This window comes from Nannobrachium achirus, assembly GCF_963921795.1.
Source record: "Nannobrachium achirus genome assembly, chromosome: 21".
Classification (NCBI taxonomy): Eukaryota; Metazoa; Chordata; class Actinopteri; order Myctophiformes; family Myctophidae; genus Nannobrachium; species Nannobrachium achirus.
Window position 1 is genome coordinate 21,067,206 of NC_137828.1, and position 18,102 is coordinate 21,085,307.

The following is an 18,102-nucleotide window of genomic DNA, read 5'->3' on the forward strand; positions in this document are numbered from 1 at the left end:
CCAGGGGGGTCCCCAAATTATTTTGGGGGGTCCCCAGATGATTAACTTAACTTCACTCAACAGTAAATAAACCAACATACAGTATAGTGACTTTTTAATACCTCTAAAATGACAAATTAAACATTGGCCAAATTGTCATATATTAGAGGCAGAAATTGTGAAAATAGCCGATCTACTTGTGAGCATGTAGATCTGCTATTTTCACAATAAAACCATGTTCTACAAAATGTAATGCCTCAACTGTTAGTGTTCGTCAGGGTGAGGGGGGCCCCAGTTTAAATGTAACTATTTTGGGGGTCACACCCTGAAAAGGTTGAGAACCACTGATGTACAACATGGATTTGTGCACAGAGCGGGCAAGATTAATGTGATGCTTGTTCAACTCTACACGTGACATGTGTTATTTAGATAAGCGTTTTATTGTATGACACCATTCATTTATGAACCATGCACTTTCAAAGTGGCATCCCAATTTTGGGAATGTCATTATAGGCAAACTTACTTTCTATTTTTACCCCCAAACAAATAGTGAAATGAGTTGATCTACAAGATCTATTTGTAGATCTACCGTTTTCACTAGTTTAGAAATGGAGCTACTTTTCTTTCCCCCCACACCCTATTTCTTTCTGAAGTCACACCTCTGGTCTCAAGCCCCCTTATGTGTGCTTTCCATGCCACCACCCGCTCTTCAAATCTCCAGTGTCTCGGCAGCAGCACTCTGGTCATTTCCCTTTCATCTGCCCTGAACGTAAAAAACACCAGAGTGCACACGTAAGGGGACTTGAGCCTCTGGGCCCTTTGGCCACTCCAGACCACGAATGGATTCATGGTCCCCTTATATGCTCTAGGGGTGTAACCAGGGGCGTCACACCAAATTCTGGGCCCTGGGTACAAGGATTCACTGCGGGCCCCCCATGAATGTTAACTATTGAAAAATAGCAGATATACAAAGCTCACAGCGCGGCACAGAGTGCCGCGCTGCGAGCTTGTAGATCTACTATTTTTGAAAAATCGTGAAAATGTGTGCCAAGAAACTTATGTTTTCACGTCAGTGATGCTCAAACTTCTTCATGTGAAGGACCCCCATCTCAAAATATTTAGTTCCAGGGACCCCCCCAGAAGCAAAATTTGAGTTACAAATGTTCACTTAAAAAACACATATATTCAAAGATTTGCGCACATTTTCACGAAAATAGCAGATCTACAAGCTCGCAGCGCTGTGAGCTTGTATATCTGCTATTTTTCAATAGCTAAAGTTATTAGGGCCCCTCGTGATACGCATCACGATACATGGACGATATTGGTTCAGTCATGACGGTACGATACAATTTGATTCAGTGATTTAAAATCGATATAACTATTTAGCAAAGAAATAAAATCTGAGTGAAACATATCAATAGTGCATGTTTTTAAGGGAAAAACTATTATTATGGATATAAGTAAGTAAACACTGTGATTCTCTAGCAAATACATTGACATTATATTTCCAACACATATGGACAAACCCACACCTTGACATGAACACAGAGATTACACACATTTATTGATAGACTAAGAGTAGCTACTAGCTATATGGAATAGAAAAGTAATTAGACCCCTCTTTTTCATTTTCCTTCTTAAAATTGCTAAATACAAGGCACAAATACTTATTTTCCATACAATCAATTATTTGCACTGCAAAACAATTCGATACCGATTATCTGCATTGTAAAACAATACGATATATGCTTTTGCATAACTATATTGTAGATCATTGCAAATTAAAATCGATTTTTCGATTCAGTTACCATATCGTTACACCCCTAGTGTGCTCCCAGTTGCTGCCCGCACACAGTACAAAACACTGGTGTTGGCCTACAAAGCAACCAAAGGTATGACATCCGCATACCTTCAAAGCCTGATCCAACCCTACAACCCCTCCTGCTCTCTCAGATCAGCAACACAGAGAAGCTGACCTAAAGAGAACCTTCGCTAAACCACCCTGTGCAACGCTAAAGATTGAAATGCTCCAGTAAAGTATAAGCACCTCAAAGTTGTACTTGAAGTACAGTACTTGGGAAAACTACTAGTTACGGTTCATCACTGGCCTTATGAACTTGTGTTCTTTTTCATGGATATCTTTTGGCTGGGCCAGTAGCAGCATGAGATCATTGGGATCCAACCCTATCCACTATAATACTTCTCTATGTCAGTTGTGTTGCAACTTTTTGTGCCCAAGGCAAGTTAAACTATCAAAGATAAAAAAAATATTAATGCATTTTTTTATTTATTTTTCTCTCTGGCTGTAGCACGGATCCGCTCAGGGTAGTGATCGCAACCAAGGGTGTCGCACCAAATTCTGGGCCCTGGGTACAAGGATTCACTGCCGGCCCTTCCCATGGGGCCCATCCCATGGGATTCATCCCATTTAGACTGGGAACGCATTATTACGCATTATTTTGTGCTTCAACTATTGAAACGAACGCCCCGACTTGATCATACTACAGCGTCGCACGAAAGCATCAAAAGTAGCAGATCTGCCCAAACGCACACGCACGCGCACGGCACACAACACGCCACAACACCTCTCTCAGGGAGAGCACACTTTAGCCTAGTTTTACTCAGTTTTTGCAACAGCAAGAGATGGTGGGGTGTGGGGGGCGGGGGGCATGTCAAGCAGAGAGGCGAGGGCACAGCCCTCCAGAAGAGAGGTTCAACCGCCAAGAGACCTCAGGTGAGGATGAGAGGAAGGAAAAAGATGAGCGAGAGAGAGAGTTTTTAAGTGTGTCTGCTGAGAACACCAGGAGCCAAAATGTTCTCCCACCTTCTCTGCTTTACTCTCTACACCTCTCTCTCTCTCTCTCTCTCTCTCTCTCTCTCTCTCTCTCTCTCTCTCTCTCTCTCTCTCTCTCTCTCTCGTCTCATATCATCGCAGAGTGACAGGGCGCCGTGTTCTCAGAGTCTCTCCAGAGTCACTTTGACTTTCAAAATAGGTCAGGGCGTACGTACCGTCTCCGCGGCTCTGCTGTCTTTTCGGTGGCACACACGCACGCACGCACGCACGCACGCACGCACCTGCCTTTATAGAAGCTGTGACAAGCATGTCATCTTGATAAAAAGCAAAAAAAGCAAAAAAAAGCAACAGCCAAAAAGCACAGCCACTTTGCACACTGAGTCTCATGCGTATTACTCTTACGGAAAAGTACAAAAAAAATACTTGCTGCTATGTGGACCTACCATTGCCACTCTTTGGACCTAGTCACTGCTTATTCTTAAATGTCATGTGTTGTGTGTTGTCGCTGCTGAGTGGAAACCTTGTCCAGTCCAAAACGGTTACTTTTCAGTAAATGGGATCCAATGTCATTATTATTTAGTCACGAGCAAGTATTAATATGTTTTTGGTAAAATAGATCACCTTGTATCGGCTATTTGTGACACAGTAGCATGACGCGAAGTAGGCATTCATTTACAAAAAATCACACCCGTGTGAACTGAGCGGTGGTCGTGGAGGCTACGCAACAGCACTACTGTGTGTGTGTGTGTGTGTGTGTGTGTGTGTGTGTGTGTGTGTGTGTGTGTGTGTGTGTGTGTGTGTGTGTGTGTGTGTGTGTGTGTGTGTGTGTGTGTGTGTGTGTGTGTGTGTGTGTGTGTGTGTGCGCGCGTGCGCAATTAACACAATGTGTTAATTGTTTAATGCGTGCGTGCGTGCGTGCGTGCGTGCGTGCGTGCGTGCGTGCGTGCGTGCGTGCGTGCGTGCGTGCGTGCGTTAGGGTGACCAGATCCAAATTGTTCATTTGAGGGACAGAAGTACCGCTTGTGTGGGACAATGTGGGACGGGCGGGCGATGGGGTTAATAGCAACTTATTACTTAAGTTGCTATAAAATTCCTTGATAGACTAATAACCTACTGCCTATATTTTTTTGTATTAACCTGCTATAGCCTGGGGATATTTCTAATGTTATTTTTGCAGGTTTAAAACAGATATTGTAGGAAAAATGCAACAATTACATTGTTTAATTTTTAAAACTAGCGTGTAGGCCTAAATGTGTTCTAGCTTGATTCTAGTAGACTACTCCACCTATTTTGCTTTTGTTTAGAATAGATCAACGTTGCTGCAGCGGCTCCTTTGAAATTTTTCTCTCAACAAAATAAATGTGTCCAGACTAGCTTGATTTATTAGAGCCTGACAGTCACAATGTGGACAGTGTCTCAATTTGGGGGACGCCTGAAAAGTCAGGGAAATGTGGGACTGTCCCACCCAAAGGGGGACATCTGGTCACCCTAGCGTGCGTGCGTGCGTGCGAGAGAGAATGTGTGTGTGTAGGCCTATTGCAGTTGATGCTCAGGCTAGACTCAGCAGCACCCTCTCTGGCCACCAGTGGTATTCACGCTACATACACACATACATACATACACGGATACACGGATACACACACAGCCATGCTATGGAGCGGTCTACCACTGCTCAAAAAGTATACTGTATATGAAGGAGATACAAGGTTTCTGACAGATAGCAACGACATTATGTACAAACCCTGATTTTTCTTTGAAATATTTTTTTATTTCGTTTTTCTCCTCTTCCTCCCCTCCCACTATTTTCTTTCTTTTCTGAAAACAACAAATCGGGGGAGCTTGTACAAAAAAACGAATTGCTCCTATTAATCTTTACATTTGTAAGCCTGTGACAATAACAAACTGTTTTTCTGATTTGTTGTGGCGCCTCTCTCTCGCAGTGGGACGGTGTGGGACCCTTTCCGGACGCGGCGGAGCCCCCTAAAGGCGTGCAGATGCTATGGCACCCCACCATCGTCAAGCCCTACCTCACCCTGCTGTCTGAGTGCTCCAACCCCGACACCCTGGAGGGAGCCGCCGGAGCGCTGCAAAACCTGGCAGCCGGAAGCTGGAAGGTACAGTGAAAGAAACAAAAACGCAAAACAGTTTAAACCCATTCCGTGGTGGAAGAAGTAGTACTGGGCCGAACAGACCAAAACCTCCCTCTCTTGAAGACCACATGTCTGACAGCCAGCATCTCTCTCTCTCTCCCTCTCCCTCTCTCTCTCTCTCTGTCTCTCTCTCTGTCTCTCTCTGTCGCGAGTGTGTTATTCCTACCGGAGCTGAGTAGAGTAGGGGGAGGAGCTTGTGCAAGGACGTGCTGTGATTGGTCCGTTGGTCCGGCCACCTAAACCTAACCTTAACCCTAACCCTAACACTGGTGAATGCTAACCTGGCGAGTAGCTAACCTGCCGACGCTGGTGAATGCTAACCTGGTGAGTAGCTAACCTGCCGACGCTGGTGAAAACAAAACAAAGAGAGAGCACTTCCGCGTTGGGCATGGCTAGGGTTACCAACCGTCCCGTAAAATACGGGATCGTCCCTTTTTTGGAAACTAAAAGACGTGTCCCGTATTGAACTGATTTGAAGATTGGGGGATAAATATGAATGACGGGATGATTTAATTGAGAAATGACAGCGATTCTGCCTGTCAGAGAGCTTCCACTCTGCTCTCCTCTGAGACAAGTGCTGCATCCCATTGCTGTGAGGGGCGCTGCGCTGTTTGTAAGCAGCTAATTGGCTTAACACAGTGTTGCTAAGACACAGTCTCCGCCCCCTACACAATCCCTTCCCATGGGCTGTAGGTTCAGTCCACAGTTGCCTGCGAGAGACGATACGGGAGTGCGTGCGAGCGAGCATACGACAGTGCTCGGCTCAGAACATTGTTTAATGTCTTAAAAAAAAACGCGTGACAGAAGATTGTGTACAAGCAGAATACACATGAATCCATGATTGGTGATAGCCTAAACACCAAGGTGAAAAAGCAGGCAAGCAAGCAGAAAATCAGCCATCATGGGATGGTATTCCTGGGAGCACTACAGTAGTTTTGTCTGCCAACTAAAGGCATGTTTTCACTACAGTTCCGGAATTTTTCCTGCAAAATAATTAGCATAATCATTTTCAACTTGCCGGGAGTTTTGTTCTTTGGGTGTTTTCACATGAGCAAAAATGCTGGCATAGCCATGAAATACATAGTTTTCACTACACCATTGTCGCGGTATGAAAGTCCGTGTTGCCAGACTTTGCGACAGAAATAAGCAACCAGGTGTACGAAAATAAGCCACAAAAAGTGATATTATCTAGGCCACACAAGCAATTTAAAACTATAAGCATCACCACATCAGCTACTTGACAATTACCGATCTAAAAGATCACAACAAATAAAACGCAGCCAGAAACGATCAATATATACAAGCAACTTTATGGAAATCAAGACCACAGTCGCTTATAATTAGCAGACATGGCAACGGAACCAGTGCTCACCACACTGTCTGGACGCTTGGTCGCTTGCTAAAGCAGCAGCAACTCACGTCTGTTCGTCTCTCCTTTTCTCTCTCACCAATGGATTTAACAAGTTACAAGAAATATTCTTCATGAAACAACACATGTGAACCTTATGTGTCACATAAGGTTCAGAAAGGATCGCTTATGCAACATGTTACGTGTTGCACATGTGGGATTGTGGGCTTGTTTTTTTTTTCTTCACGCATCACCGATGGATGCTGGTCATCCACTCGTATTCCTCGACTCTCGCTGCTCAGTAAAACACTTTACGACGATAAACTATTAACTAATGATGCAGCTCATTGAGTTGGTAGCTTCCAACTTTCATCACAGCATAGGCCTAATGAGCGCATTGCGTCCCAATCAGACAAAAAATAGGCTATAGCACCGCAAAAAGAGTTGGTAAAGATTCCAGCTTTCATCACATTACGAGCGCATCGCGTCCCGTCTCCTGTCTCCAGATCGGACTTGTATCAAAACCCACACAGCTTAATTACAAATAGGCTATAGAGTAGCCTACAAATAATTTTGAACCATGAATTGATCTAGCAAGCTTGCATTTCTCAGCACCGCGGCCGTATAGGCTGGAGATTGTAGAAAGAAATAGACGTCTGTCTTCTGTGTTTGGCAGGCTTACATAACATTCGAATGCAATATGGATTCTGAAGCTTTCAATCCCAATTACAATGCTTTAACTGTTAATATTGGCTCCTTGCGTGCACCTGCTTGTCCGAAAATAATTGCCGTCATTTTGGAAAAAACTTCCAGAAGTTTGACTCAGTGAAAACGGGGCATAAAGCTTTTCGACGTTTAGTCTTCCTCAGAGTCTCTGAGGAAGACTAAACTTCGAAACGTCAGTCACCCTGTCGCTCTAATAAATGAACGTGCAGACCAGTTGAGTGCTCCATCTTTTTTATCTGGGTAGTCATTTTTGAAGTGCCCAGGTAATATGTCTTTTTGATATAGTTTGTCCTTGTTGAGCACCAACGAGTCCTTCTACCGATCTGCTGGCTGAAGCGCGCAGACATCTCCTACTTGTAAACAAACAAACACGTTTTTTGTAGTTATTTAATAATACAGTAAATTGCTAACCATGCTAGTAAACACAGCTGGGGTTTAATCAGATAATCTGCAAGGTCATAATAAGCCCTATTCACAGCCCGCCCACTCAGCAAATTTCTCAGCAACTTCCTGGTGCTGATGTCAGCTTTGAACGGATGATGGTAAAATAACACAGAAATTGCTAGACTTAAAGCCAACAAATCATTATTTCGAACTGTAAAGTAAATTATAATGCTTTGTGCCTTTTACTATCTTGTGTTCTTGATCATGCTAGCCGTATGTTATACTTTACTATTTGGAAATTGCATTAAATGTGCGATTTCTGTGTTAACTCTATGGGCTTTTAGCAGGGTTTTACCCTTCAAAACGTGACGTCAGCACCAGGAAGTTGCTGAGTGGGCGGGCCGTGAATAGGGATAATATCGAAACCTCGTACCATATTTCAAACGTAGTGAAAACAGCAGATCGACAAGCTTGTGGCGCATCGCGGTGCAATGCCCTGAGAGCTTGTAGATCGGCTATGTTCACTATTTTAAAATGTGTTATAATAAATAATAAATAATAAAATAAAAATAACATAATGGACATAATGACTTTTCCATCCGAAAACAAGGATTTTATCCTGTTGTAATGAGGTTATTAGTGTTTTGTTACGGGCTGTTCCATCACATTAATATAAGGGAGAGTGGGAGTGTGGCACAGGAGCATACGCCCGGAATGACCTTGAAAAGACCTTGAAAAGGTGGTGCAATGGACATTCATGAATATATCACCCCCTGACACTGACTTACCTGCAACACACAGCTTGTAAGTCAGTTGTTTTTAGTTTAGCCTATTAAAGCTCTTCGTGTGTGTGTGTGCGTGTGCGTGCGTGCGTGCGTGCGTGCGTGTGAATTAACAAAATAAAAAGAATCAGCACTGGCACAGGAGACCCTGGCTTGAATCTGAGGTAGAACAGGAAAGTTATGGGGGCACAATGGCGCAGTTGGAAGCGCTGTTGCCTCACAGCTAGAAGGTCCATGGGTTCGACTCCCGCCGGGGGACACTGTTGGTGCTGGGGGCGTCTTCTCTCCTCCGCGTCATCAGCGCCCACACCCTAGGTGTGGTTGGCGAAAGGGCCTTTCTGTGTGGGGTTTGCATGTTCTCCTCATGTCTTCTAGGGTAGATACCCTCACAAAAACATGCAGTAATCATGGTCTCTAAAGTGCCTCCCCCTGGCCAGCCGGGGCGCCTGATGGAGGGGAAAGGAACTGGTTGGAATAACGTGTTCCTTCCACGCGTTACATCCAAACCGGGGAAATCCCCCCTTTCAGGTGAAAAGAAACAACTTGGACTACTCATGCACTGAAGGAAGCATGAGGTCAGTCCGTTGTCTCCCCAGGCATGGCAGAGGGAGAGCAGAATCCAGGATTACAGGTTAGGTAATTGGCACTGGGTGAAAAAAATGGGTTACAAAATCTTGGGATAAAAAATAAAATAAAATAGAACAGGAAAGTTATATAGTGCAGCTTTAAAGCATATTTTGGATGAACTTTCTGTACGGAAAATGAACGCTCCTGATTTAAGATTAACCGAAGTAATGATCTTGAAATAATGCGAACAATTTTGAATACTTTAACACACGTCTTGAAGGGCGGTCCCTGGCACAAAATATGTTCAACCTTCAAACCTTGGTGGGGAATTCAGGGGTTTCACATGAGTGAAACTTTGTTGCACTTTGTTAAAAACACATTGCTCTTTATTCGACGTTTCGGTCGTTAGACCTTCATCAGGACAGACAGTGAGTGAAAGAAACCGACTTTGGGAAAAGATAAACATCTCCAGGACTCAATCATCTCAAACATGGCCCTTCAGAATGAACAAAAGTGTAATTGCCTTGAGGACGGAGGAATTGATCTGGCTAGACTTGGATCAACTGGATCATTGTTGACAGAAAGTAGGCCGATGGCTCATTGCTCAGACGTCACGTTGTATTGGATGCTGTATATTTCTCTCTTGGAACTGAAAAGGCTTCACACTCGTGGCTACAATGCATGATTTATTTAAATGAAAACCAGGTAAGGTCTCCCTCATTCCCTGAAGAAGACCTTACCTGGTCGAAACGTTGATTTATTTTTTATTTTTTTGGAACAAGGGTTCATATTTTAGATTGTAATAAGAGAAAAGAAGATTTGTGTGTTAAAATGTTTTCATTCACTTCTTTCTATCGTGTTAGCGATTTTAATGATTTTGGTGGATGGGGGCATGCGTACAAGTGGATTAAATATGTCTTTTTCAACACAATAAGTCGGCTATTTCTTTACAACATTACTAGCCCCCATGAGTCACATCTACCCATGAAAGATTGCGGTGCATCTTGGGCCATTCCCAAGATGCACCAATATCTTTCATGGACTTAGCACCTCACCGATACTTGTGTGGGCCGTCCCCAGATCCATCCACTGCCATAGATACATCCATGGACAACAAACTGAAGTGCAATAGTGTGCATGGATGCACCATGCTGGATTGTGTAAATCAGTGGTTCTCAACCTGTGGGTCGGGACCCCCGGTGGGGTCCCCAAATTATTTTGGAGGGTCCCCAGATAATTAACTTAATGTGTAACAATGTTTTCTCACTCGGCAGTAAACAAACGTGTGTATAGAGGGTAACTGCACATTTCTAAATGAATGGGGGTACATTTATTGTAATCAAATTATTGTCTTAGGAATGCGACAAGTGTCCATGGCGTGAGTAATCAATAGAAAACAATCATTTTGGGGTTGAACTACTCCTTTAAGTAGCCATGTAAAAAGCGGGATAATATACGCTCCACCCGTTGTTGTTGACAATAACTCTCTTCAGGATGATTAAACACCTCGACTTCATCGGCAGTTATTTGTCAACAACAACCGGCGGAGCGGATATTATCCCTTGCATAGCATTATGCCTACTCTTTGATAAACGTCTTGATGGACGATAGACTTAAAATAACAACCATCCAAATTTGTTACGGCAATTAATAGACGCGGGCAGCCGTCCGTGGGTGTAATGATATTATTCAAATTACAGTAATCATTGAAAAAAGCAGTGCACGACAGCAGTGCTAGATAAATAATATATATTTTCCAGCACTGCATGCAGGTACAGTATGTTGTGCAGAGTCCCCTCTCAACTAAACGGTTCAAACGGCGGTAGAGAAAAAGAGGAGTGCTCTACGGCAAGGAAGGGCGACGTCTCTGGGGTCTTGTAAATGTGTGTGGGAGGAGGTGTGTGAATGTGATTTTAGGCTTGTCGAGAAGCTCCGGCCTTGCCTTCTATTCCCCGTTGGCTCCCCGGTGCTGCATAACAGAGGGAGCAAGGGAGCGAGAGACGGAGAGAGATGGAAGACACTGCTAGATAGAAACAGACACGGGAGAGGGAGAGAGAGGGGGGTGCAGGTGGACTCCAGGAAATCACATCTTCTATTTCAGTGAATTACCGCATGTGCGCGAGTGTGTGTGTGTGTGTGTGTGTGTGTGTGTGTGTGTGTGTGTGTGTGTGTGTGTACATCTTTATGCAATACTCATGCACTCAGTACTCATTACTCATCCAAGTATTTGTGGCCCAGCGCCCCCAGCAGCCAGTCATCTCGGGGACTGTCATTATTCCCTACAGCCAAAATGATTTTTTATTTTTTTTTGCTCTCTAAAAAGATAATGCCACAACAGCATCTCATAATATCTAGGCTACATTTCACTTAAACGCCAGAGCTTAACTCTGCATGTAAATAAGACTTTTTTTAATTAATGTGAGAGATCGGTACATAATTCTGTTAGTCCTCCCAGTTTATATTAGCTAAAATGCTAACTAGCCAGCCTTTGTTAGCCGTTTGTAGCCAAATGCGGTAATATCGGGACTCCATTACTTAGCGATGCAACCCACAGTATTTATCCCATTAATTTAATGCCACGTGTGTTCCAAATGAACAATTATTAACCACGTAATGTATGATTTAGTGTATTATTTTATTTATTATTCTTCCGCCGTTCTTCCGCTGTTTCTTCTTCTACGCTGGTGAATGATCCGTTCCTGCCTGGAGCGGCCTGGAGACGTCTGTGACGTATGCGTGCGGAAGCTTCCTTTGTCACTGAGTTAGCTTAGCATTGGGTATGGCAATAGATCAGTGTCGTCCTAAACTATCTAATTCTAACGTTCAGGGCGTTTGTTTTTTTGGACAATAAATTGACAGCCAAGAAAACATGGATGGAATGCAATCGTTCACTCGCCGTCGGAAAGTTGACTTTAGAGTAGACTATTCTGGTTGACTGGCTATGAGTGGCTAACGGCTAACGCTAGCTAGCGTTAGCTAGCGCTAGCTGCAGCGCTAGCTGCAGGCTATAAACAAATAAAACGTGACCCAACTCTATTGTTGCTCTCTTCTACAAGCTCACAACGCGAGGCGGTTAAGCCTGTAGATTGTGTTTTATTATCAGGTCAGATAATCCTTCTGACTAAAGTTACACAAACACTGATTATGCTACATTTAGCACAGTTAGCCCTGTTGCGCACGTAATACATTCACTTCAACCTCGTGTTGAGCAGTTAATCCTATTTGCTACGTACGTCTACAAAAACCTTCATATTTCAAAGATAACGTGCTTACTGAAGTCTCACAGATGTCACAGTATGGTACGCTCAAGCAGAATTACCCGTATCTTTCGTATTGTTTAATAAACTGCATTTTAATCCGATCAGATGCCATTTTCTGTTGTTTTTCAGCCATGCGACCCCATCGGTTGCGAGGTGTACTGCACTTAGATACATTAATACCTTTTTAAGGAAACGACGACCGATCGGATTAAAATGCTCCTCATTAAATAATACGATCATTACGGGACATCCTGCTGGAGCGTACCCTATGGTGACATCTGTGAGCCTTCAATAAGCAATTTATCTTTGTAATCTGACCGTTTGTGTAGACGTATGTAGCAAATTGGTTAAACTGCGTAACAGCAGATTGTGTTGAATTCACGGTTGGCGCAGCGTAGCGTCTTTACATTTAGCCCAATAATGCTTGAGATGCTGTTGTGGCATTATCTTTTTAGAGAGCAATAACTACATTTTAAAACATACATAAACCACTTTAGCCCTATGTTATACCAAGGCTATTTGAAAATAGCCGATCTACAAGCTCACAACGCATTGCGGTGCGACGCGTTGTGAGCTTGTAGATCTGCTATTTTCAAACATTTTGTACTTTTACTTTTGGTACTTTAAGTACATTTGGATACCAATACTTTTGTACTTTTACTCAAGTACATTTTTAATTCTGGACTTTTACTTGTAACAGAGTGATTCTACATTGCAGAATTGATACTTTTACTTAATTATAAAATGTTGGTACTTTTTCCACCACTGTGTAAACGTTTGTGTTCTCATGCCAATAAAGCTTCTTTGAATTGAAGATTGAATTGAAGATTGCTCCCCATGTGGCGGAGTCAGGTCATTGCAGGTTAGAAATGTATTTAAAACTTGAATATCTCAAAAGTCCTATTTCAGCATGGCATCATTCTATAAGCCATATCTTCAAAACTGTTGGGTCAATCTCCACAACCAATATATCATTTTGTAGCTATGATCCCCAGCTTTCAAATGAAATGAAAAAATGAAAATGAAAAAAATTGCAATGACTGGCTGCTGGGGGTGCTGGGACACATTTAGTCAAAGTAAAAGTATCAATACCACAATGTATAAATACTATGTTACAAGTAAAAGCCAGGTAAGATTTTTATTTGTAACAATTAGCCACGGGCCTTAGGTACTGTATATTTCGCCCTAATCAGTCTAAAAGCACCACATTTTGGTACTTTTAGATGCAGATATAGCAGGGCATGCTAGGGCGCCCGAGTCGAGGGCATGCTAGGGCGCCAGAGCTGGCGGCCTTCGAGGTCACCATAGTAGCCAAATCCAATATGGCAGCCACCACCAATGTTTTTGGTTGTAACTTTTGAATCAGATGTGCCTGCACCAACGACGAGGGTTCAGATGACAACTTATAAGAACACCCCCCCCCCCCACCAAACAAACCCCAGACATAATACTACTTACATGTAAATATACCAATTAGCTTGAAATTACCATTTTATCTAAACTAAAGCCCTGGACTACAATCTAAATATGCAAAGGAAATGGTAAAATAATCTGTCAAATAATTATTGTGGAGTAGATGGAGAACTACAGTATTTGCCTCAGATGCTGCTTTCAAACCGGGATGGTTCGAGAGGCGCAATTACATACAAAGTGAATGCAAAGACAAGACGACGTGCGACCGGGCGGGGCGCGAACGGGCACAGTGCGAACGACGCGAATGGTGCGACGCGAACGACTCAAATGGCCCCAAGCTCCTCCCCGACTTCCCCCCGACTCCTCCCATCGCGTCCTAACAGCCAATCAGCGTTGATGTTGTCCGGAGACACGGATATGTTTTGGGTGTTTGGTTTTGGGACTTTTTCCAGGTGTTTTGCCTAGATTCTGGTGTGACATGTTTTTTCTCCAACGCTGACCAGCGCGACCAAAGTGAAGCAATAGAAGCGACTAGAAAACAAGAAATAGCTTCTTAGTGGCCTGCAATGTGTGGAAGTGTCCCTGAGCAAGACACTGAACTCCTAACTGCTCCCCTCGAGGCAGCCATCAGCTGAACATTGAATTCCCCCAATGGGAGCGAACATTGCAGTTTACAGTTTAGGCATTTAGCAGACGCTTTTAATCCAAAGTGACTTACAATAAGCAGGTAATACACATCACTACCAGTAAGACTCCCTAATCGGGAGATAAGCGACCGTCATGTCGCAGTGTGATTTTAGGCCAAAATGTGTAGGAGCAGTGTCCAAAAATGTGTTTGAAAAAATCAGCCTGATGGTGGCGCTACATGGGAGAGATCCATGGTGGTGAGATGAGTGTAGACATACTGTGTACCGATTTGCGTGATTTTAGGGCAAAATCTGTAGGAGCAGTGTCCAAAATGTGTTTTAAAAAATCAGCCTGAAGGTGGCGCTAAATGGGACAGATCCATGTTGATGACATGAGTGTAGAGCAAGTGTGTACCAATTTGCGTGATTTTAGGGCAAAATTCGTAGGAGCAGTGTCCAAAAATGTGTTTTGCAAGAATCGGCCTCATGGTGGCGCTAGAAGAGGGCTATGTGAGGGTGGAGGTTGTGGTTTGGCAGGCAAGGAGTGTGTGTGCAAAATGTGGCATGGATCGGGGCAACGGTTGCGGAGATATGAGCAGGGCAAAAGTGTGACGTGTGACAGACTGACTGACAGATTGACAGCTGGTCGAGGTTTTGACAGTAACTGTAACAATAATAAGCAAGATAATATGTCAGTACTCAGTACATTAACAACAATAGGGTCTATAACAAATGCATAGAAACATCAATCTAGAAAAACAATAACATAGGTAGACCACGCACCTAATCAGTAAAAAACTTCTAAAACCTAAAAATGCTATTTAGCTTCATGTATGGTCATTGAGGGAAGGGGGAGTGCTACAGTAGTGCTATGGGTTTAGGTGGAGTCTGAAGAGGTGAGTCTTCAGTTCACCTTACTTACTTCAAAGTAATAATAACAAATAACTAATTATTACTATTAAGTATCGAAACATGGAAATTCGCAAGTTCAATAAAAGTACCTACTGTAGATGCGTTACTCTGTGTGTGCGTGCGCGTGTGTGTGCGTGCGAGTCAAAGTCATTGTGCTGCCTGCATACTGCAGCCCTGGGTTTGAGCTGCTGCTGCCAACACAGTTTAATACATGTTCCTGCAGGTGCACGTGTTTGTTCTCCTTCCTTTCTGGCTGAGCACACACTGAAGGATTTATATCCTCAACTGATTAGAAGCAGTGAAGTCTGCCCGGTTTTCCAGTTTATTTTTGTATTTTATTAATGCAAGAACAATGTCTTCTGTTTCTGTGCTCTCGCATTAATATAAATTAAACAAAATAGAAGATGCGGAACCCGCATATACCCATGTCACTAGTAGGCAGGTTCCTGAACTGTTCACAGCCGCCCAACTCCCGCATGCAGTATCCTCACAGTCACAGCCCACAAGTTGGAGAATCCTTGATTTAACATAAACCTTTAATTTGCTTTTTTGCGACCATCAGGTCGCAGTTACCATCAAAACCTCCACCGGCTGTCTGTCAGTCTGTCTGTCAGTCTCTCTGTCTGTCTATCTGTCAGACACATCACACGTCACACTTTTGCCCTACTCATATCTCCGCCACCGTCGCCCCTATCCATGCCAATCTTTGCACACACACACTCCTTGGCTGCCAAACCACAACCTCCACCCCTCATTCCTCACATGGCCCTCTTCTAGCGCCACCATGCGGCCGATTCTTGCAAAACACATTTTTGGACACTGCTCCTACAGATTTTGCCCTAAAATCACGCAAAGGTGTATTCGTATTAAGGTGTTCACGGTTTCTTTATGGTTACATCTTGTATACTGTTACATACTGTAAGATAACTTGCAGCAGCAGTGTAGAAACAACACAATGGAGACAATTGCATCTTTCTAGTTAGCTATAACAGGGGTTCTCAAAGTGGATTCCAGGGACTCTGTGGCTTCCTTTAAGGGGGTCTAAATTCATTAAAAGTCTGTAACTCTGACAGTGTACAAATGGAACCAAATGAACCTGTTAGGGTTCATTTGGTTCCATTTGTACACTGTCAGAGTTAAAAGGAGACCTTGAAATTTGAACGTTTGAGAAACACTGAGCTATAATAACTGTGGTGTCTCCTTCCAGTGTTCGGGCCTCCCCATCCTGTTAGTTAACTATAATAACTGTGGTCTCTCCTTCCAGTGGTCGGTGTACATCCGGGCGGCGGTGCGTAAGGAGAAGGGCCTCCCCATCCTGGTGGAGCTGCTGAGAATAGACAACGACAGGGTGGTGTGTGCCGTGGCCACCGCGCTGCGGAACATGGCCCTGGACGTCAGGAACAAGGAGCTCATTGGTGAGTAGCAGTGTTTACCGGGTCTGCTGCTTATCATAAGCGACTTTGGGCTTGTTTTTCTGTAATGTTGCTTGTAAATGTTACACTGGTAGTTGTCTTTTAAGCGTTAAGGTGTTTCTAAACGTAGTTGCTTACTTTTTGCTTGCTGTGTGATGTTGTTTAAACCAGTGGTTCTCAAACATTTCATTTCATTCTCAAGAACCCCCCCAAATGAATATGTTATTATTAACCCATTCAGGCCGGGAACACATTTTGCTGTTTGGGAGGGGCTTACAGTACATGTACAGTATGTAGCAACATATTTGTTTTGTAGGCTAATTTCTGATTTAGCCCTATTCTATAGGTTAGGCCTAAATATGTATCTGTCTGCTCATGTCCTGGCATTTGAACTCGGTTCAGTGTTTTGGATTTTATGTTTTATGTTGATTTAGTGTTATTACTTGTGCCAGCAGAGCACGCAAGTACTGCGATCGGCTGGGTTTGTATGTCGGTGTCCTTCTTCGTTTAAGCCCGTAGCCCAATCAGGGACCAGCATTTCTGGCAACGTCAGCCATTCCTGGTGATGACGCTCTGCTGGCACACAGGTTTGTGCACAAAGTGCAAGTTGGCACCTCGACAGAGTGCAGTTCTAGTTTCATCTGTTAAATGTGTACAGTAACTTTGTGTGCTGCTGTCTTGCCCAGGATTGTTTACAGTAGGAGCGAGATCATTTAGCGACCTACAACCGGGTTGCGACGTGGTCGGTAGTTTTCAGCGACCGGGTCGCTAAATCGAGCGACCGGGTCGCTAAATCGAGCGACAGGGTCGCTAAATCACCGACTGCGCCGCTAAATCGACCGACCCGGTCGCTAAATCTACCGACCTGCCTGCAGTTTTAGGTCGGTAGATTTAGCGACCCGGTTGGTACATCTAGTGACCCGGTCGGAAGATTTTGCGCCCCAGTTGGTCGATTTAGCGACCCGGTCGCTCGCTTTAGCGGCGCGGTCGGTGATTTAGCGACGCGGTCGGTGATTTAGCGACCCGGTCGGGAGGTTGCGTGGCAGGTTAGCCTAACTGAGGTAAGGTTACTGAGGTTAGGTTTAGGGTTAGGGTTAGGGTTAGTAGCCCGGTGGTCGGTGGAAGCGACCACCGGTCGGTGGATTTACCTACCCGGTCGCTGGATTAGCGTCCCGGTCGGTGGAATTAGCGTCCCGGTCGGTGGAATTAGCGACCCGGTCGGTGGTTTTAGCGTCCCGGTCGGTGGTTTTAGCGTACCGGTCGGTCGATTTAGCGACCCGGTCGGTGTTTTAGCGTCCCGGTCGGTGGTTTTAGCGTCCCGGTCGGTGGTTCTAGCGTCCCGGTCGGTGGTTTTACCGTCCCAGTCGGTTGATTTAGCGACCCGGTCGCTGAAAACTACCGACCACGTCGCGACCCGGTTGTAGGTCGCTAAATGATCTCGCCCTCTCTCATTGTTTAACTCAACAGGACTGTACCAGGGTAAACTAAAGGTGAACTAAATACTAATGTTGGCTACTAGCATGCATCTATTTTAAACATAATAGGTAAAAGTGTTGATACAGTATAGTAGTAGTAGGTTCTGAGGCACTCACTGCATTGTTCTCTACATCTTTCTCAACTTCTGTGACTATTTTGTTGTTTGTTGACTAGAGTGCTTTTGCTTATTTAGCTCTCAAACGTGTATGTCACTCTGGATACAGTAAGAGTGTTTGCAAACATTTGCCCGCATTGTGAATTGTGTGGTTCGAT

At 44.0% G+C, this 18,102-nt stretch overlaps 1 protein-coding gene across 1 annotated transcript in view; it reads left to right on the forward strand.

Annotated features, from left to right (window-relative positions):
* Window positions 1-18,102, forward strand: part of ctnnd2a (catenin (cadherin-associated protein), delta 2a) — a gene marked incomplete at both ends in the record, with an annotated part of 625,519 nt that overhangs the window by 524,478 nt on the left and 82,939 nt on the right. The window contains 2 exons of the mRNA XM_080752281.1: window positions 4,714-4,887; window positions 16,206-16,356. Of these exons, the coding sequence (XP_080608407.1) occupies window positions 4,714-4,887; window positions 16,206-16,356 (325 nt within the window). The remainder of the gene's footprint in view (window positions 1-4,713; window positions 4,888-16,205; window positions 16,357-18,102) is intronic.